This window comes from Spermophilus citellus (genome assembly GCF_964194105.1).
Source record: "Spermophilus citellus genome assembly, chromosome: 4".
Taxonomy (NCBI): domain Eukaryota; kingdom Metazoa; phylum Chordata; class Mammalia; order Rodentia; family Sciuridae; genus Spermophilus; species Spermophilus citellus.
Window position 1 is genome coordinate 55,336,199 of NC_138185.1, and position 17,347 is coordinate 55,353,545.

Genomic DNA, 17,347 nt, shown 5'->3' on the forward strand with positions numbered 1-17,347 from the left:
ATGTTTGTGCCTCTTTAACTCCTGATTTCCTCAGCCACATGTGATGCTCAGGAGTCTAGAATCCCACTAACAAGTATAAGTTTATTTATATAAAATCTTCTGTTGGTAAAAGTGTATTTCAGGGATTTGTGAAACCATGGGTAGAAAAAATATTCTTTCAGCTTGAATTAGAAATCTCTAAATAACATCCCCTTGTAGAACTCACAGCACACAGAAGTCCTACGAATATTTTTGTCAAATGTATAGATGAGTTTTAAAAAAAGTTGCTTCCAATTACAACTTTTGGAAAGGAAACTATATAAAACAGAAAAGAAAATAACTGTAATGGTATTCTAAAAATATTCTTATATATGAGATACCTGTAAGATACTTAGAGAGTACCTGACCCATTTTCAATAATGTTATCCTGTAAATTCAGTTTGGTCCTCCACAAAAGTCCTAGTAGATGCACCAGTTATGAGCTATTACTACTGATAAAAAAGAACTCAGACACTTACATAAAAACTCGTGAGGATGCACTTGCTTGCGTCATCTTCATATGTAAAAGAAAACCCACAGGGCTGAGGACCAAACTCAGGTCCTTGGGCATGCTAAGAAACACCCTGCCACAGAGCTAAATTCCCAATCTCTTATCTTACAAGTTTAATAGTCACTGTTTTATAATTAAGACTTAGTAAGATTTTTATAAGTAATAAGAATAAAGTCTTATAGCTTATTTGAGCACAACAAATTTATTGCTTATTATCCTAAGTATATCCTATTCAATGTATTTTATATAAATTCAGAATTTCATAGAGATCTTTTGGTAAGAGTCCTTCCTGTTAGCTTGTATCTAAAAAACACAACTAAAAAGAAAATATCAAAATCCCAATTGATAATCAAACTGCAAAAGTTTTCTTTCATATTGAAACAGATTGTAGCACTCAGAAAACGTGTTAAATGTTTGGGATTTACTCTCTTAAAATTTGACTGTTGACCACAACAGAGATGAAGAATGAGGTGGTTTTAAAATTCTGTGAGGATTAAACCAGACTATATTCTTTAATTCTCTAAAAGAAATAAGTTTTAGGCTGTGCGAAGTACCCTCAACTTCCAGGGGCCAAGAACAACTGCTGCAATGAAAGAGCAGAGTAGTTAGGGTTAGGAGGTATCCCCTTCTATAATGAAACTAGCTAAAATACCTACTTGCTGATGTCAACAAAGTCAACTCTATTTCTTTGTTTTACTTAAGGCTGTGAAACTTTTGATAAGATGTTTAAAATAAGTAACTCATTTTAAACACAGTAGGAATACTCTCCATTTCAAGGAAATCCAGTTATAAATTCTCCTACAACCCTTACCTAAATTATCCCTTAGCTTATAAAAATATAACATATGCTCATGAAATACAAGAGCGAATCTACTACATAGTTCATGTTGCAAATAAGTGATAAGATGTGCCATAAAAGCTAATGTGACAAAATAATTCACAAATGACAAACATAATTATATTAAGGGAATATGGCTAAAGATTAAACCATAGAGTTTAATCAAAGTGATCAACAAAAACAAAATAAAAAACTCCCAACAGATTTCAGGGAGGTTCACAGTATTAACTTATAAAAGTTATCTTTTATAAATTTGAAACAGAAAGGAATTAAAGGAGAAAGTATGCTGGTTCTCCTTTTTGAAGGTTTTATTTTAAAATACTATTTCTGAGTAGAAGAAAATTCATCATAAAACTATGGGTAAATCAAGCTACAGAGATGAGTCCTAGCTGTACTTATACTATACTTTTACTTCTCATTTGAAACAACTGATTATTGACTAAAAAGTTGGATTTTTAATGTAAGTAACAGAATTATTTTTTTCAATAACAAACTAAATCAATCACTCTCCGGAAAGGGACTGCTAAGGCTGAGAAATTTTAAAATTCATTTTTTTAAACTGTAGCATAATCTATGAGGACAAATAATTTAGATTCCCATACAATAAAATAGTTAAGTATTTTTCTCTAGCTTAATTTCAATCATTTGATATAAAATCTAGATTGGGTTTCCATATGTTCTCTTATACTTAGTTTTTGCATCATCACATGGCTTCTCTACTTTCTCTAAGGAAATGTCTAATTTAAAAAATTATTTTCTAATATTGCAAAACTAAGCCAAAGGTTTTTGTTGGTTGGTTGGTTGGTTGGTTGATTTTTGGCAGAAATGGGGACTTAATCCAGGGCCCTGTGCATGCTAGGCAAGTGCTTACCACTGAGTCACATCCCAGCCCCAATGTATCTCTCAAGTAATGAAAAAGTCCTTTTTAAAAAATAAAAATGAAACACTCTTCTAAATGCAAGCAAAAAGGCAAAAGTAACCAAGAAGCTAAGTTAAAATGTTATTAGAAATATAGTACATGGGAAAGTTATTTTTTATAAAATTTGAAGCAGAAAAGAATTAAAGGGGAAAGTACAGTGGTTCTTCTTTTTGAAGGCTTTATTTTAAAATACTATTTCTGAGTAGATGAAAATTCATCCTAAAAAGAATTCCTTTTCTTTTTCACTTAATTAGGTTGGCAAAACCATAAGAAACACTAAAAAGGGCAGTGGATAAACAAAAAAGGGACAAGGATTTTCCCCTCCCTCCCAAAAAGGTAGTATTAATGAAATAAATATTGTTTATATAATTTTCTTTCTTTTCATTAGTATTTATTTATTTTTTAAAGGTAGAGTGTTATTTCTTTTTTTAAATATTTTTTAGTTATAGATGGACACAATATCTTTACTTTGGTTATTTATTTTTATGTAGTGTTGAGAATCGAACCCAATGCCTCACATGTGTGAGGTGGGCGCTCTGCCACTGAGCTACAGCCCCAGCCCTTTTCATTAGTATTTAAAGTTGTAAGTTACCACTGACAAAATGAAATGACTAAGATTTTTGAAATTATAACTTCATCCTAACCAAAAGTGATGGTTTCTTATAATAATTTAAAAATTCCTATAAAATATGTAATCACAGATGAAATGTTCGATTATACTAGTTAAATGTTAGATATATAAGGTAAAACAGCCCACCTTATTTTGTTTGAACAAATAGGATATGTTTATGGCATAAGTGAGTGTTCATATATCCATTTTCAATCCTTCTAAGAAATAATTCAAAGAAAAGATACCTCTACCTGATTTATGCTCTGTATGTACAAAGTAATCTGAGAGTTACTCTTATTAAACGCAAGATTCAATTATTATTTGCAATTCACACATTACTAGATATATGTGTTACCTCGACAATATCCGAGTTGGTTCTGCTTTCATGAGGCTCATTATATTCTGTATACTTGAGAAGAACTTTGTCCATATCAGTGCTGGCATACTGAAACAGTTTGTTAGAGCTGTTGAAAATGATGAGTGCTATTTCACAGTCACAGAGCACACTAAGTTCATAGGCTTTCTTCATCAACCCAAACTTTCTCTTTGTAAAAGTGACCTAGACAATCAAAGAAAAAAAGTATATTTTATTAAAAGCATTAGTAGTACTCGAAATACAGACTATTTGAAGATGAATCTTCTTATAATACTGAGCCAGATTTCAAAGATGGAAAAGTATTCTACTCTCATACTTCATATGGGCCTTCTCCTTCCCCATTCTGCCACAAAACTACAGTCTTACATATTTATCTTATATGTCTAACAGCTCTAAAAGGGAAGTCCCCTCTCCTTCTAGAAGGTATTCCTTATCTTTTTTTTTTTTTTTTTTGGCTATGACTACACCATAGAAGGAAAAGAAACAGAGAAGGAAATAGCTGACCAGTGGTCCCTTATCCCTCATCTTAAAATTATTATCACCAAAACCCCCAATCCCTCCATCCAGGTATCACTCATCATCCAGGTAATCAATCGTCATCCAGGCTTTAATGTCTAAACAACTAAGTAAATACACACCAACTCATTCCCAAATCTATCTATAGCACCCACTAAAATTCAGTCTAGGATCAGCAAGTTCTCTGATGTTTTCAAATTCTTCTTTTAAAATTTATTTCTCTAATTAAAATCTGCTGCCGGAAGACTCTCAAACCAATACCCCAACTTTTTTTCAGTTTGTTTTAAAATATTACTTGCCCAAGAAGATAAATCCTTTTACCTTCCTATACTTTCTTCCAAATTATTTGTCCTCCTTCCCCTTCAAAGCCCTCAGATATTTTTAAGCCTATGCCATGAAATCATACCAGCTTATAATCCTCCTTTTGGTGAGCACAAAGCAATACCCACCACCACCTCTTTCTCATGCAGTATTACCTGATTACTCCCCACCCACACACTTTACTTTTCTTTCTAGTTCTGCTCTGCTTCTATCCCTGGCACCTTGGCCTCTCAGTTCCTTTACTTGAAAATCTCCAGTGATTTTACCTCTAATACATGTTCATCACCTATTCCCTTTGTCACACCTTCAACTACACCACCACCAATAATCCACATTACTTCCAAAATCTCAAATTCATGAAATCTATTTTTACAGTCTCCTCTTCTGCTCTATTTTCTGTTACCTCTCCAGATATTTTTTCACCTCATCAAGTCCTCCAACTGATTTACCTTACCACTTTGTTACTACAGATTGAGTAACCTTTACCCAAAATGCTTGGGACCAAAGGTGTTTTGAATTTGGGCTTTTTTGAGATTTTTGGAACTTTTGTACATGGGACCTCAGTCTAGACACATAATTCATTTGTTTTTATACACACAGTCTGAAGGTTAATTTTTACAACACTTTAGTCAATCTTTGTTTTCATTGTGACTTATCTTACATGGCCAGGTGTGGAATTTTCCACTGCGGTATCATGTCACTGCTGAAAAAGCTTAAAATTTTGGACTTCTGATTTTCAGGTAAGGGATGCTCAACCTGTATTTATTCTCATGTATTTTCTTCTCTTTTTAGATTTGATGACCCAACACTACTTTCACTCCCTTTCAAACACTTCTAATGTGTCCTCTTCTCTCATTAACATACTTTTCTGACACATTCACCAAAAAGAAACTGACTTCCTAAATATACACCAAAATATCCCTATGTCTTTAAGCAAATAGTTGACAATTTCTGGCAACACACCACACATACACATACCTGGTGTGACTGAACTGATGACCATTAAATCTCAATTAACATTCAACGTTGCCTGACATTCCTAACATCACTCGATTCATTAATCCATTCTTCAAGTCAACTGTTCCCCATCTTCTTCAACTTCACTCTCATAATCTTTCTTGAAATCATTAGAAACAAAAGAATCACCTCATCTTTTCATCACTAAATCTATCAGTTTAACTATTTCATCTGTACCTTTCCCCATTCCCTTCTTTGCAGTTATTGACATGTCTGCACATTACGGTCCACCGTGGCTTTCTTGCACTCTACTAGATCAAATACCAGAAGTACATAAACATGCTCTAGCATTTCCTTCCACTCTACATTGCTCCTGCAGTAATCAATCTCTTTGCTCTCTACTTCAGAGTAAAGTGTTTAAAAGAAATGTTTTAACATTTGTTTTAGTTGTCTGTGATTTCTTACCACTTATTCTCTCCTTTTATTGTTACAATCAGACTTCCATTCCCCATATTCCACCAAAACTGCTCGTTAATACCATCATCAGTGACCTGTAATTTATGTGATCAAAGTCAACAGACATATTGGTTCTATCTGACTTTACACCTCAGCATTTAACAGAACTAACAGTATTCTCACTTCCTTTCCAGATGTTCATGATGCAACATTCTCTTACTTCACTGGATGCTCCTCTCGGTCTTTATAGCTACCTCCTCTTCTGCTCAGCCTCCATACATTCAAATGCCTGCAAGTATTGAACCTGGGCTCCCTGTTTTTATCCTCTCGGTTTTTGTTTGGTGAGTGTATCTAGCTTCACTGTTTAAAAGCAACAAATAAATTTTTTTCCAGCTTTCTCCATTTCAGCAAAGATACCACCATCCATTCAAAAAACAAAAACAAATATGTGAGAATTAACCTTAGATCCCTCTTAATTATCTACCCTATCCAATCTATCAGCAAATTCTGCCAACTTTACCACTAAAACATATTTACCTCAAATCTATTTACTTCTATCTACCTCTATGACTACTACCCAAGCTATGTTACATCATTTCTCATCATCTTGCTTACATAATGAATGATCTTATTGGACTTTCAGGTTTATCTATAACATTCTGTATCTGCCAAGTAACTGAAAGAGTGATATTCTGAAACACAGATCAAATTCTGTAAGTGAAAGATTAGGGTTTCACTGCACCGAAAGTAACATTAAAACTCATTGAAAATACACAAAAAAAATATTTATCCTCCATTTCCCTATCTGAATTTATTGCCCACCAAACTCCCATATATCCTTTAATCTACACTAGCATGAGTATGTGCATAAATATACAGGTTGTGTGGGGGAAGTGGGGAGAGTTAGTTTGTGTTCCTTAAGACACCAGCTACTTTCTGATTTATAAACCATGCTATGTTCCCTCTATATGGAATACTCTGCAAATCAAAGCTCCTTAATGGTTCCTTTCTTCATCTTGTAAAAATAAATCTCTTATAATTTAATCTTTTTAAAAAAAATCTTAATTATATAAATACACAAATATATAATTTTATATAAATCCAAATATGGAATATATTAACATCTTTTGCTTATTTCCCTACTTTCCCTTGCAGCTACACAAATCCCTTAACCTATATTTTCAGCCCAGTATTTCTGATTTTTATACAAGATTATCATATAATCATGATAATGATTTGTATATACATACAAGGAATTTTGATTTGACAAAAATGGGATGTTTCTTTGTTTTACTCATTTCACCAAACCCCATGGATAAGTCTCCAAGTCAAATACTTACTTCTAACAGTTTCATAATATTTTCATAAGTGTTATTATTCTTTTTTAAATTTTTTTTTAGTTTTGATAGACTTTATTATTTATTTATTTATATGTGGTGTTGAGAATCAAGCCCAGTGACTCACATGTGCCAGGCAAGGGCACTAGCACTGAGCCACAACCCCAGCCCTTATTACACTTTTTAATCTTTGCAAATATATAGTATAAAATAAAAATCTAATTTAATATGCATTTTTCTAATTTGTAGTGACTTTTTCCTTATATTTGTTATCTTTAGAATCTGCTTTCTCTAAACTGCTTATCTTTTGATTGTTTTCCTATTATGTAATGTCTTTGTCTGAGTAAGAGATTCTCATACAGATATATTTTATGTTTTAAAATACATATGTGTGTTTCAAATATCTTTTGAAATTTTCCCTTTATATATTAACTTTATGTATCATTTGTCATTACAAAATTTTTAATTTTTATTCTAGACTACAATACTACTTTTCAGAATCTGGAATTATACCACTATCAAAATATACTACCTTCAACCAGTGTAATCTAAATCACTGATGACTTGAGATGCACCTATATGTACTTGCTACATTAAAATTTTAAATCTAGCAAAGACACAGTAATTTAGACTGTTTATTCATTCTTTTAATATTGAAGAAAATTACAATCAACAATGTAATGTACCTCAAGAACAACTGTTACTCTAGACAGATATTTTCAAAATTAGTGAGATATTAACAAAAGTTAAAATTAACACTAAAAATGGCTCTTTAGAATATGCATTAAGCATGATTATAGAAAATTCTGAAAATAATAGCTCCTTATCAGTGAAAAGAATATAGACTCTTCTGTCCTTTCCATATTCAAAACCATGTCTAAAGTTATCAGTCAGAAGGTGAAGATGGATTATCAGTCAGAAGTTTGAAGGGGTTAATAGAGGAAAAAACTTATAACATCTCCTCTCCATTCCTCCAAGTTACTCCAACTAGAGTAAAGTCAGAAAAAGCTTTTTCAGCAATTTGCACAAAAATACACACATGCTTCAATGATGGCACCAGAATCTATAAATTGAAAATTGTAAAATTGAAATATAGCACTTCTAACTTCCTAAATGAAAGCTTCATTTTATCCTTAGCATTCTGCCTATTTTTAAAGACTTTATTTTTCAGATTCGTTTTACACTAACAATAAGATTAAGAGAAAGCTAAAAAAATTTCCTATAAATTCTGTCCCCAAACATGCAGTGTCTCCCTCATTATAAACACCCATCAGCAGGGTAGTACATTTGCTAAAACTGATGAACCTATAATGATACATCATTACTAAACAAAAACCATGGTTTATCTCCAATCTGGACAAATGCATGACATGTATGATACAATTATAGTATCATATTGAGCATTTTCCCTGCCCTTAAACTCCTGAATAATATTGTACACACAGTTTATTTATCCACTCACATGCTGAAGGACATCTTGGTTATTTCCAACTCTTGGCAATTACAAATAAAGTTGTGCAAGTTTTGAGAGGCCATAACTTTTCAACTCTTTTGGCTAAATACCAAGAAGTGCAATTGCTGGATCTGTATGTTAAGAGTAGGTTGGGGGTGGGAGGCTCGGGTTGTAGCTCAGTGATAAAACACTTGCCTAGCACATGAGGCACTGGGTTTGATCCTCAGCAACACATAATCAATTAACTAATTAATTAATTAAAGGTATTATGTCCATCTACAACTAAAACATTTTTTTTTAAAAAAATAAAGGTATTGTGTCCATTTACAAGTAAAAAAACAATTTTTTTTTTTTTTTTAAAAAAGAGAAGTCCCAAAGGCACTAAGAACTGTGATTGACAAATTCCTGGAGGCTCAGTGTGGATAGGTCTGAAAGTTATAAACTTCAAAACAGCAAGAAAGATGGTGGAATGAGATGGATATCATTATTCTAGGAACATGTATGAGCACATATAGTGCAACGCTACATCGTGTACAACCAGAGAAATGAAAAGTTGTGCTGCAATTGTGTACATTGAATCAAAATGTATTCTGCTGTGATATATACCTAATTAAAATAAATAATTTTTAAATAAAAACTCCAAAACAGTTAACAGAATGTAGGAGGAAAAGAGCAAAATGGTATAACTGCAAATCTTACTATAAAGCTACAGTAGTCAAGGCAGTATAGAATTGGCAGAACATAAAGATACATGGAAAAGAAAAGAGAGCCCAGTAGAGGAAGGAGAACAGAGGGAGGGAGGGAAAAGAGGGGCACCAGGGACTGAAATGGAGTATATTAAACTCCATGAATGTATGATTATGTCAAAATGAACCCAGCTACTATCACTAAAAATGTTGTAATAAGAGAAAAAAAAGTTTTTACATCATATGTCATTAGAGAACTGTAAACTAAAACAACATTGAGATAATGTTACACACCTTTTAGAATGGTGAAAACCTAAAACACAACAAATGCTGCTGAGGCTATGGGGAAACAGGAACTCTCATTCACTGCTGGTGGTAATGCAAAATGTTAGTCACTTTGAAGGAAGTTCAGCATTTTCTTACAAAAACAAAAATAAATCTACTCTTACCATTTCATCCAACAATTATAGTCCTTGCTATTTACCCAAAAGAGATGAAAAACTAGGTACACTCAAAACATGCACAAGGATGCTTAGTATCAACTTTCTTCACAATTGCCCAAAGTTGGAAGTAAACAAGATGTCTTCAGTAGGTGAATAGATAAACTGGTCCATCTAAACAATGATTTTCAGTGCTTAGAAAGAAATGAGGCTTCAAGCCATCAAATCATGTAGAAACCTTAAGTACAGATTACTAAGTGAAAAAAGACAATCTGAAAAAGATATACTATATGATTACAATTGCATAACTTTCTGAAAAACTATGGAGACAGGATAAATATCAGTGGTGACCAGGAGTTGGAGGAAAAAAAATGAGGGATCAATAGACAGAGGACACAGGATTTTTAGAGCAGTAAAACTATTATGCAGACACTACCATATTGCATTTTCAAAACCCCACAGACTGATTATATAATACCAAAAGTGAACCCCAATGTAAAGCATGAACTTTGGATGCTGATGTATAAATGTAGGTTCCTTTTTTTAAAATTCTGATTTGTAATACATGATGGCAGAATGCAATTCATTTCATATTACACACATAGAGCACAATTTTTCAAGACACTGGTTATATACAAAGTATTTTCATACCATTCGTTTCTTATACATGTACTTAGGATAATGATGTCTAACTCATTCCACCATCATTCCTACCCCCTTGCCCCCTCCTTTCCCCTCCCTCCTCTTTGCCCTATCTAAAGTTCCTCCATTCCTCCCATGCTCCCTGCCCCCCAATCACCATTATGCATCTGCATTCTTATATCAAAGAAAACATTCCGCTTCACTTAGCATTATATTCTCAACTTCATCCATTTACCTGCAAATGCCATGATTTTATTCTCTTTTAATGCTGAGTAATGTTCATTGTGTATATATACCAAAGTTTCTCTACTGAAGGACATGCATCTACTGAAGGACATCAGGTTGGTTGCAGTTGCTATTGTGAATTGTGCTGCTACAAACATTGATATGGCTGTGTCCCTGTAGTATGCTGTTTTAAAATCCTTTGGGTATAAACTGAGGAATGGGATGGCTGGGTCAAATGGTGGTTCCATTCCCAGTTTCCCAAGGAATCTCTGTACTCTTTCCAGAGTGACTGTAGCAATCTGCAATTCCACCAACAATGTATGAGTGTGCCTTTTCCCCCACATCTTAGCCAATACTTATTATTGTTTGTATTCTTAATAGCTGCCATTCTCTACAAATCAAAACTACTCTAATGTAGATTCCTTGATGGTAACAACTGCACCTTTCTGATGCAGGATGTAGGCAGTGGGAGAAGCTGGGAGTGGGAAAGAAAAGTATACTGGATTCTATTTTCTGTTTAATTTTGCTGTGAATCTAAAATACTCGAAAAAGTATTTTTAAAAGTCCTTTAGAATAAACATTTGAATAATCTTTAAATTGTAGAACACCAACAAAGTTCAGCAATGTCTTTCCCATCAATATCATATGCTTTTCTTCCTATGATCACTGTCTAAATGTTGGTCTAGACTTAACATTGCAGTAGCTACAATCATTGCAAATCCTCTATAAAAAGCAGAGAATTTCTAATTCATGAAGTAATTATTTCCACTACAATTGCTATTCAAAGGCAGAAAATTAATGCTATATCCTCTTACAGATGTACTATGTACATACAAAAGCAACAAAGAAAATGCATTTCACATGTATAATTTAAAGATGTTTCTGTGTTTCTTCAATCTGTTTTGTTTCTTAGGTAGCATGATAAAAATCAAACAGGTAATAAAGCAGTTTAATCATTTTCACTTAATTGAGGCAAGATGTCTGTTTTCTTAATTTTGGTAACACGAAATGCATTTAATATCTATACATCTTAGCATTTAAATATTCTCTTTATTTCACAAAAATATAATATTCCCAAAGCCTTATGTTTCTGTTTCAAGTACACAAAGCACAATACTCCATATATGACCAAACATCCAGTTGGTTAGTAAAGTGATTATAAGAAAAGTCTAAGAAAAAGTTTTTATTTAAACTTCAATGAAAAAATCAGCCTATGTAATGAACTCTGTTTATGGTATATGTCCATATAGAAATTGTGCCACAAACTCAAATCACCTCTTATGAAGTATCTTTGAATACTGGCCTATACCTGATACTTTAATTTTTTTGTTTTTGGGGGAATTTAGGTTTCGTTGTTGTTTTCCAGTTCTAGAATGGAACCCAGGGCCTCACACATGTTAAATGGCAAATGTTCTTCCACTGAGTTATACCTCCAACCCTTAAAATTTTAAATATAAAACACAAGTAAAAAATTCTAACATCTATTCAAATATTTATTTTTATAAATACATTTTTGGGACAATCAAAGGAAAAATGAAATACAACGAGGGAAGCAACAAAAGGAATGAAAGGATACCACAGCTCAAGAGTATTCTTCTAGGAAAAAGTCAAAATCCCAAACAATGAATTTTCATGTGCCATATTAGATGAAATTTAGATGAAAATAAAGGTAGATTCAGATAATTCATATGAAGTTCTTCACAAAACTAAGGACTTCATAGTCCCAGGACGGATGAGGGGAGTTAAGAGGCAGAAGAAAGAGTGGTAGGAAGAAAGGTGAGGAAGAGAATTTTATAGAAAAGTCATTTTTGTTAATTTATACCTAATACCATTGTCAAAGATATGAGATAACAGAAAGACCTAAAACATGAGCTGGTATAGCTCTGAAAACAATCACAAGAGGGAAAAAGAAGAAATCAGACTGTAACAGAGATTTAGAGCTACAATAACAAAATTCAAAGAATCAAAACAGAAAATTAGCTAAAATGAATAAAGTTATTGGGTACAGTGGCAAAAAAATGAAGATACTGAACTCCAGAAGATGGCGGCGAAGGGAGTGCATCACTCCCGTGTACTGTGTTACTGTTCGGAAGAATGATGAGTTAGAACAGCTAAAAATTATCTTGTTAGGAATTTCTAGCAAAACTGGGGTGCTCCAAAACCTAGTGGAAGGATTTTTCATCGCACGAGGATCAGCTACAGGGGCTCAAACGCGAGCGATTTGTCCGCACGGAGGGTCATGCTGCTTATTCAGCAAATCGCCCTATGGCTAGAATCTGCAGCATGTGCTGGGAAGCAAGAGATAGCAACGCAAAGAAACAGCGTTGTGGATTCTGTGGGCTCCTGCCAGCTGTGCAATCATGGTACACAGTGCTGAATTCTGGGTTTGAGACGGGGGAAGGAAGCGGTCCAGTTCAGTTCTCCACCAGTCAGACCACAGAGGAAGCCAGCGGCCACCATCTTGGAGAGTTGACGTCATCATCCCTGTTTTCGACTGATCATAGCTCATTCAACCATAGAACAGGTAATTTCAGGCTGCCATTCACCTGCGTCTCGCAGACAAATTACTCAGGCGCAGTGCTAAAGAACCCGCGGAAACTGCTTCTTGGGGCCTGCTCCTATCAGAACATACACGGAGCCCGGGGCGGCCGAATTCTGGCTCCCGGAACTGCTCTGGCCCAGGGCTAAGGAGCCCGCGGAGGCTACTTCTTGGAGCCTGCTCCTATCAGAGCATGCACGGAGCCCAGAGCGGCCGGGTTCTGGCTGCCAGAACTGCTCTGACCCAGGGCTGAAGAACCCGCGGAAACTGCTTCTTGGGGCCTGCTCCTATCAGAACATACACGGAGCCCGGGGCGGCCGAATTCTGGCTTCCGGAACTGCTCTGGCCCAGGGCTAAGGAGCCCGCGGAGGCTGCTTCTTGGAGCCTGCTCCTATCAGAGCATGCACGGAGCCCAGAGCGGCCAAGTTCTGGCTCCCGGAGCTGCTCTGACCCAGGGCTGAGGAATCCGCGGAGACTGCTTCTCGGTCCGGATCCTGCTGAGTGCTGTGGGGGCCAGAGGGGCAGAGCGGAGCTGCAGCCCGCGTCCGGAACAGCCCCAGCGACCCGCCGGCGTGGTATCACTTCACCCCAACTGCGGTGGGGGCTGAGCAGAGCTGCCGCCTGAGCCCGCAAGGTAGGCAGACCACTGGCTAATCGGCGGAATGGGCCCAGCGACCTGCCAGCGTGGTAGACACGCCACACCAATGGGAGTAGGGGCAGAGCAGGGCCGCCGACCGCGCCCGGAGTGGGCCTAGTGACCCGCCGGCGTGGTATCGCTTCACCCCAACTGCAGTGGGGGCCGAGCAGAGCTGCCGCCGGAGCCCGAAAAGTAGGCAGACCTGCGACCGACCAGCGGGACAGGCCCAGCGGCCTGCTGGCGTGGTAGACATGTCACACCAATTGGAGTAGGGGCAGAGCAGGGCCGCCACCCGCGCCCGGAACAGGCCTAGCAACCCGCCGGCGTGGTATCACTTCACCCCAACTGCAGTAGGGGCGAAGCAGAGCCGCCGCCTGAGCCCGCAAGGTAGGCAGACCTGCGACCGACCAGCGGGACAGGCCCAGCGGCCTGCCGGCGTGGTAGACACGTCAAACCACTTGGAGTAGGGGCAGAGCAGAGCTGCCGCCTGCGCCCGGAACAGGCCTGGCGACCCGCCGGCGTGGTAGACACGTCCCACAAATTGGAGTAGGGGCAGAGCAGAGCTGCCGCCCGTGCCCGGAACAGGCCTAGCGACCCGTCGGCGTGGTATTACTTCACCCCAACTGCAGTAGGGGCCGAGCAGAGCCGCCGCCCGAGCCCGCAAGGTAGGCAGACCTGCGACCGACCGGCGGAACAGGCCCAGTGGCCTGCCGGCGTGGTAGACATGTGACACCAATTGGAGTAGGGGCAAAGCAGGGCTGCTGCCCGCGCCCGGAACAGGCCTAGCGACCCGCCGGCATGTTATCACTTCATCCCAACTGCAGTAGGGGCCGAGCAGAGCCACTGCCCGAGCCCGCAAGATAGGCAGACCTGCGACCTACCGGCAGAACAGGCCCAGCGGCCTGCCGGTGTGGTAGACACGTCACACCAATTGGAGTAGGGGCAAAGCAGAGCTGCCACCCGCGCCTGGAACAGGCCTAGCAACCCGCTGGCGTGGTATCACTTCATCACAACTGCAGTAGGGGCCGAGCAGAGCCGCCGCCCGAGCCCGGAAGATAGGCAGACCTGCAACCGACCAGCGGAACAGGCCCAGCGGCCTGCCGGTGTGGTAGACACGTCACACCAATTGGAGTAGGGGCAGAGCAGAGCCGTCGCCTGCGCCCGGAACAGGCCTAGCGACCCACAGGCGTGGTATCACTTCACCCCAACTGCAGTAGGGGCCGAGCAGAGCTGCCGCCCGAGCCCGCAAGGTAGGCAAACCTGCAACCGAGACGCGGGACAGGCCCAGTGGCCTGCCGGCGTGGTAGGCACGTCACACCAATTGGAGTAGGGGCAGAGCAGAGCCGCCGCCCGCATCCGGAACAGACCCAACGACCCGCGGGCGTGGTAGTCACGTCACCCCAATTGGAGAAGGGACAGAGCAGAGCTGCCACCCGTGCCCGCAAGGTAGACAGACCTGCGACCGACCGGCACAACAGGCCCAGGGGTCCGCAGGCGTGGTAGACACGTCACACCAATTGGAGGAGGGGCAGAGGAGAGCCGCCGCCTACGCCCGGGACAGGCCCAGAGGCCCACCGGCGTGGTAGTCACGTCACCCCAATTGGAGTAGGGGCAGAGCAGAGCCGCTGCCCGCACCCTGAACAGACCCAGTGGCCCGCAGGTGTGGTAGTTACATCACACCAATTGGAGTAGGGGTAGAGCAGAGCCACCGCCCACGCCCGGAACAGGCCCAGCGCCACGTCACACCAATTGGAGTAGGGGCAGAGCAGAGCCGCCTCCCGTGCCCGGAACAGGCCCAGCGACCCCCCCGGCGTGGTAGACATGTCACCCCAATTGCTGTAAGGGCAGAGCAGAGCTGCCGCCTGCGCCTGCAAGGTAGGCAGACCTGCGACCGACCGGCAGAACAGCCCCAGGGGTCCGTGGGCGTGGTAGACATGTCACACCAACTGGAGGAGGAGCACAGCCGCTGCCCATCCTGCAAGGGAGACTTTTCAACTATACAAGAGTAATATAAATATATAGGGGGGAAATTTCAAAAACAAAACAGTTTCACCAAGCAGAAAGAAACTCGAGCAGTATGAAACAACAAGGAAAGAAAGGACCACAAGCAATGCAGGTCAACTCAACTTTAGAAGAGGTAACAGCTGCAGCAGATGGAATGTCAGATAAAGAATTCAGAAACAAATCCAGGAAGTAAAAGATCAATTTCACAGGGATCAATTTCACAGGGAGTTGGAAGTAATAAAAAAACAAATAAATAGAAATCCTAGAAATGCAGGAAGCAATAAACCAACTTAAAACCTCAATTGACAATACTACCAGCAGAATAGATCACTTAGAAGATAGAACATCAGACAATGAAGACAAAGTATTTCAACTTGAGAAGAACATAGACAGTTCAGCAAGACTGCTAAGAAACCATGAACAGAACATTCAAGAATTATGGGATAACATTAAAAGACCAAACTTAAGAGTCATTGGGATACAGGAGGGCACAGAGCTCCAAACCAGAGGAATGAACAATCTATTCAATGAAATAATACGAGAAAACTTCCCAGACTTGAAGAATGAAACAGAATCCCATATCCTAGAAGCCTACAGGACGCCGAAAGTGCAAAATCATAAGAGATCCACACCTAGACACATTATAATGAAGATGCCCAACATACAGAATAAGGAGAGAATTTTAAAAGCTACAAGAGAAAGGAAGCAGATTACATTTAGGGTCAAACCAATCAGGATAACAGCTGATCTCTCAACACAGACCCTGAAAGCTAGAAGATCCTGGAATAACATTTTTCAAACACTGAAAGAAAATGGGCTCCAACCAAGAATCGTGTATCCGGCGAAATTAAGCTTCAGGATGGAAGATGAAATTAAAACCTTTCACGATAAACAAAAGTTAAAAGAATTCGCAGCTAGAAAACCATCTCTTCAAAAAATCCTTGGCAAAACACTACAGGAAGAGGAAACTGAAAATAACATTGAAAACCATCAGTGGGAGGTAGGACAGTAAAGGGGGGGAAGTAATCAAAGAGAAAAACAAACCATGTTTAGTAACATAAATAAACAAATATGACTGGAGGAACAAACCAAATCTCAATAATAATCCTAAATGTTAAAGGCTTAAACTCACCAATTAAGAGACACAGGCTAGTCGAATGGATCACAAAAAAGATCCAACAATATGTTGCCTACAAGAGACGCATTTGATAAGAAAAGATATACATCGACTGAAGGTGAAAGGCTGGGAAAAATCATTCCACTCATATGGACTGCGGAAACAAGCAGGAGTGTCCATACTCATATCAAACAAAATAGATTTCAAGCCAAAGTTAATCAAAAAGGATAAAGAGGGACACTGCATACTGCTCAAGGGAACCATACACCAACAAGACATAACAATCATAAATATATATGCCCCAAACAATGGTGAAGCTACGTTCATCAAGCAAACTCTTCTCAAGTACAAGAGTCTAATAGACCACTATACAATAAACATGGGAGACTTCAACACACCTCTCTCACCACTGGAAAGATCTTCCAAACAAAAGTTGAATAAGGAAACTATAGAACTCAACAACACAATTAACAACCTAGACTTAATTGACATATATAGAATATACCACCCAACATCAAGTAGTTACACTTTTTTCTCAGCAGCACATGGATCCTTCACAAAAATAGATCATATATTATGTCACAGGGCAACTCTTAGACAATATAAAGGAGTAGAAATAATACCATGCATCTTATCTGATCATAATGGAATGAAACTGAAAATCAACGATAAAAGGAGGAAGGAAAAATCATGCATCACTTGGAGAATGAACAATAGGTTACTGAATGATCAATGGGTTATAAAA

General features: G+C 38.7%; 1 protein-coding gene across 8 annotated transcripts in view; it reads right to left on the minus strand.

Moving 5' to 3' along the window:
• MEF2A (myocyte enhancer factor 2A) overlaps positions 1-17,347 on the minus strand; it is a 159,114-nt gene that overhangs the window by 60,796 nt on the left and 80,971 nt on the right. For all 8 annotated transcript variants that reach the window (XM_081288993.1, XM_081288995.1, XM_081288999.1 and 5 more), the window contains one exon: positions 3,252-3,455. In XM_081288993.1, coding sequence (XP_081145119.1) covers positions 3,252-3,455 — 204 coding nt within the window. The remainder of the gene's footprint in view (positions 1-3,251; positions 3,456-17,347) is intronic.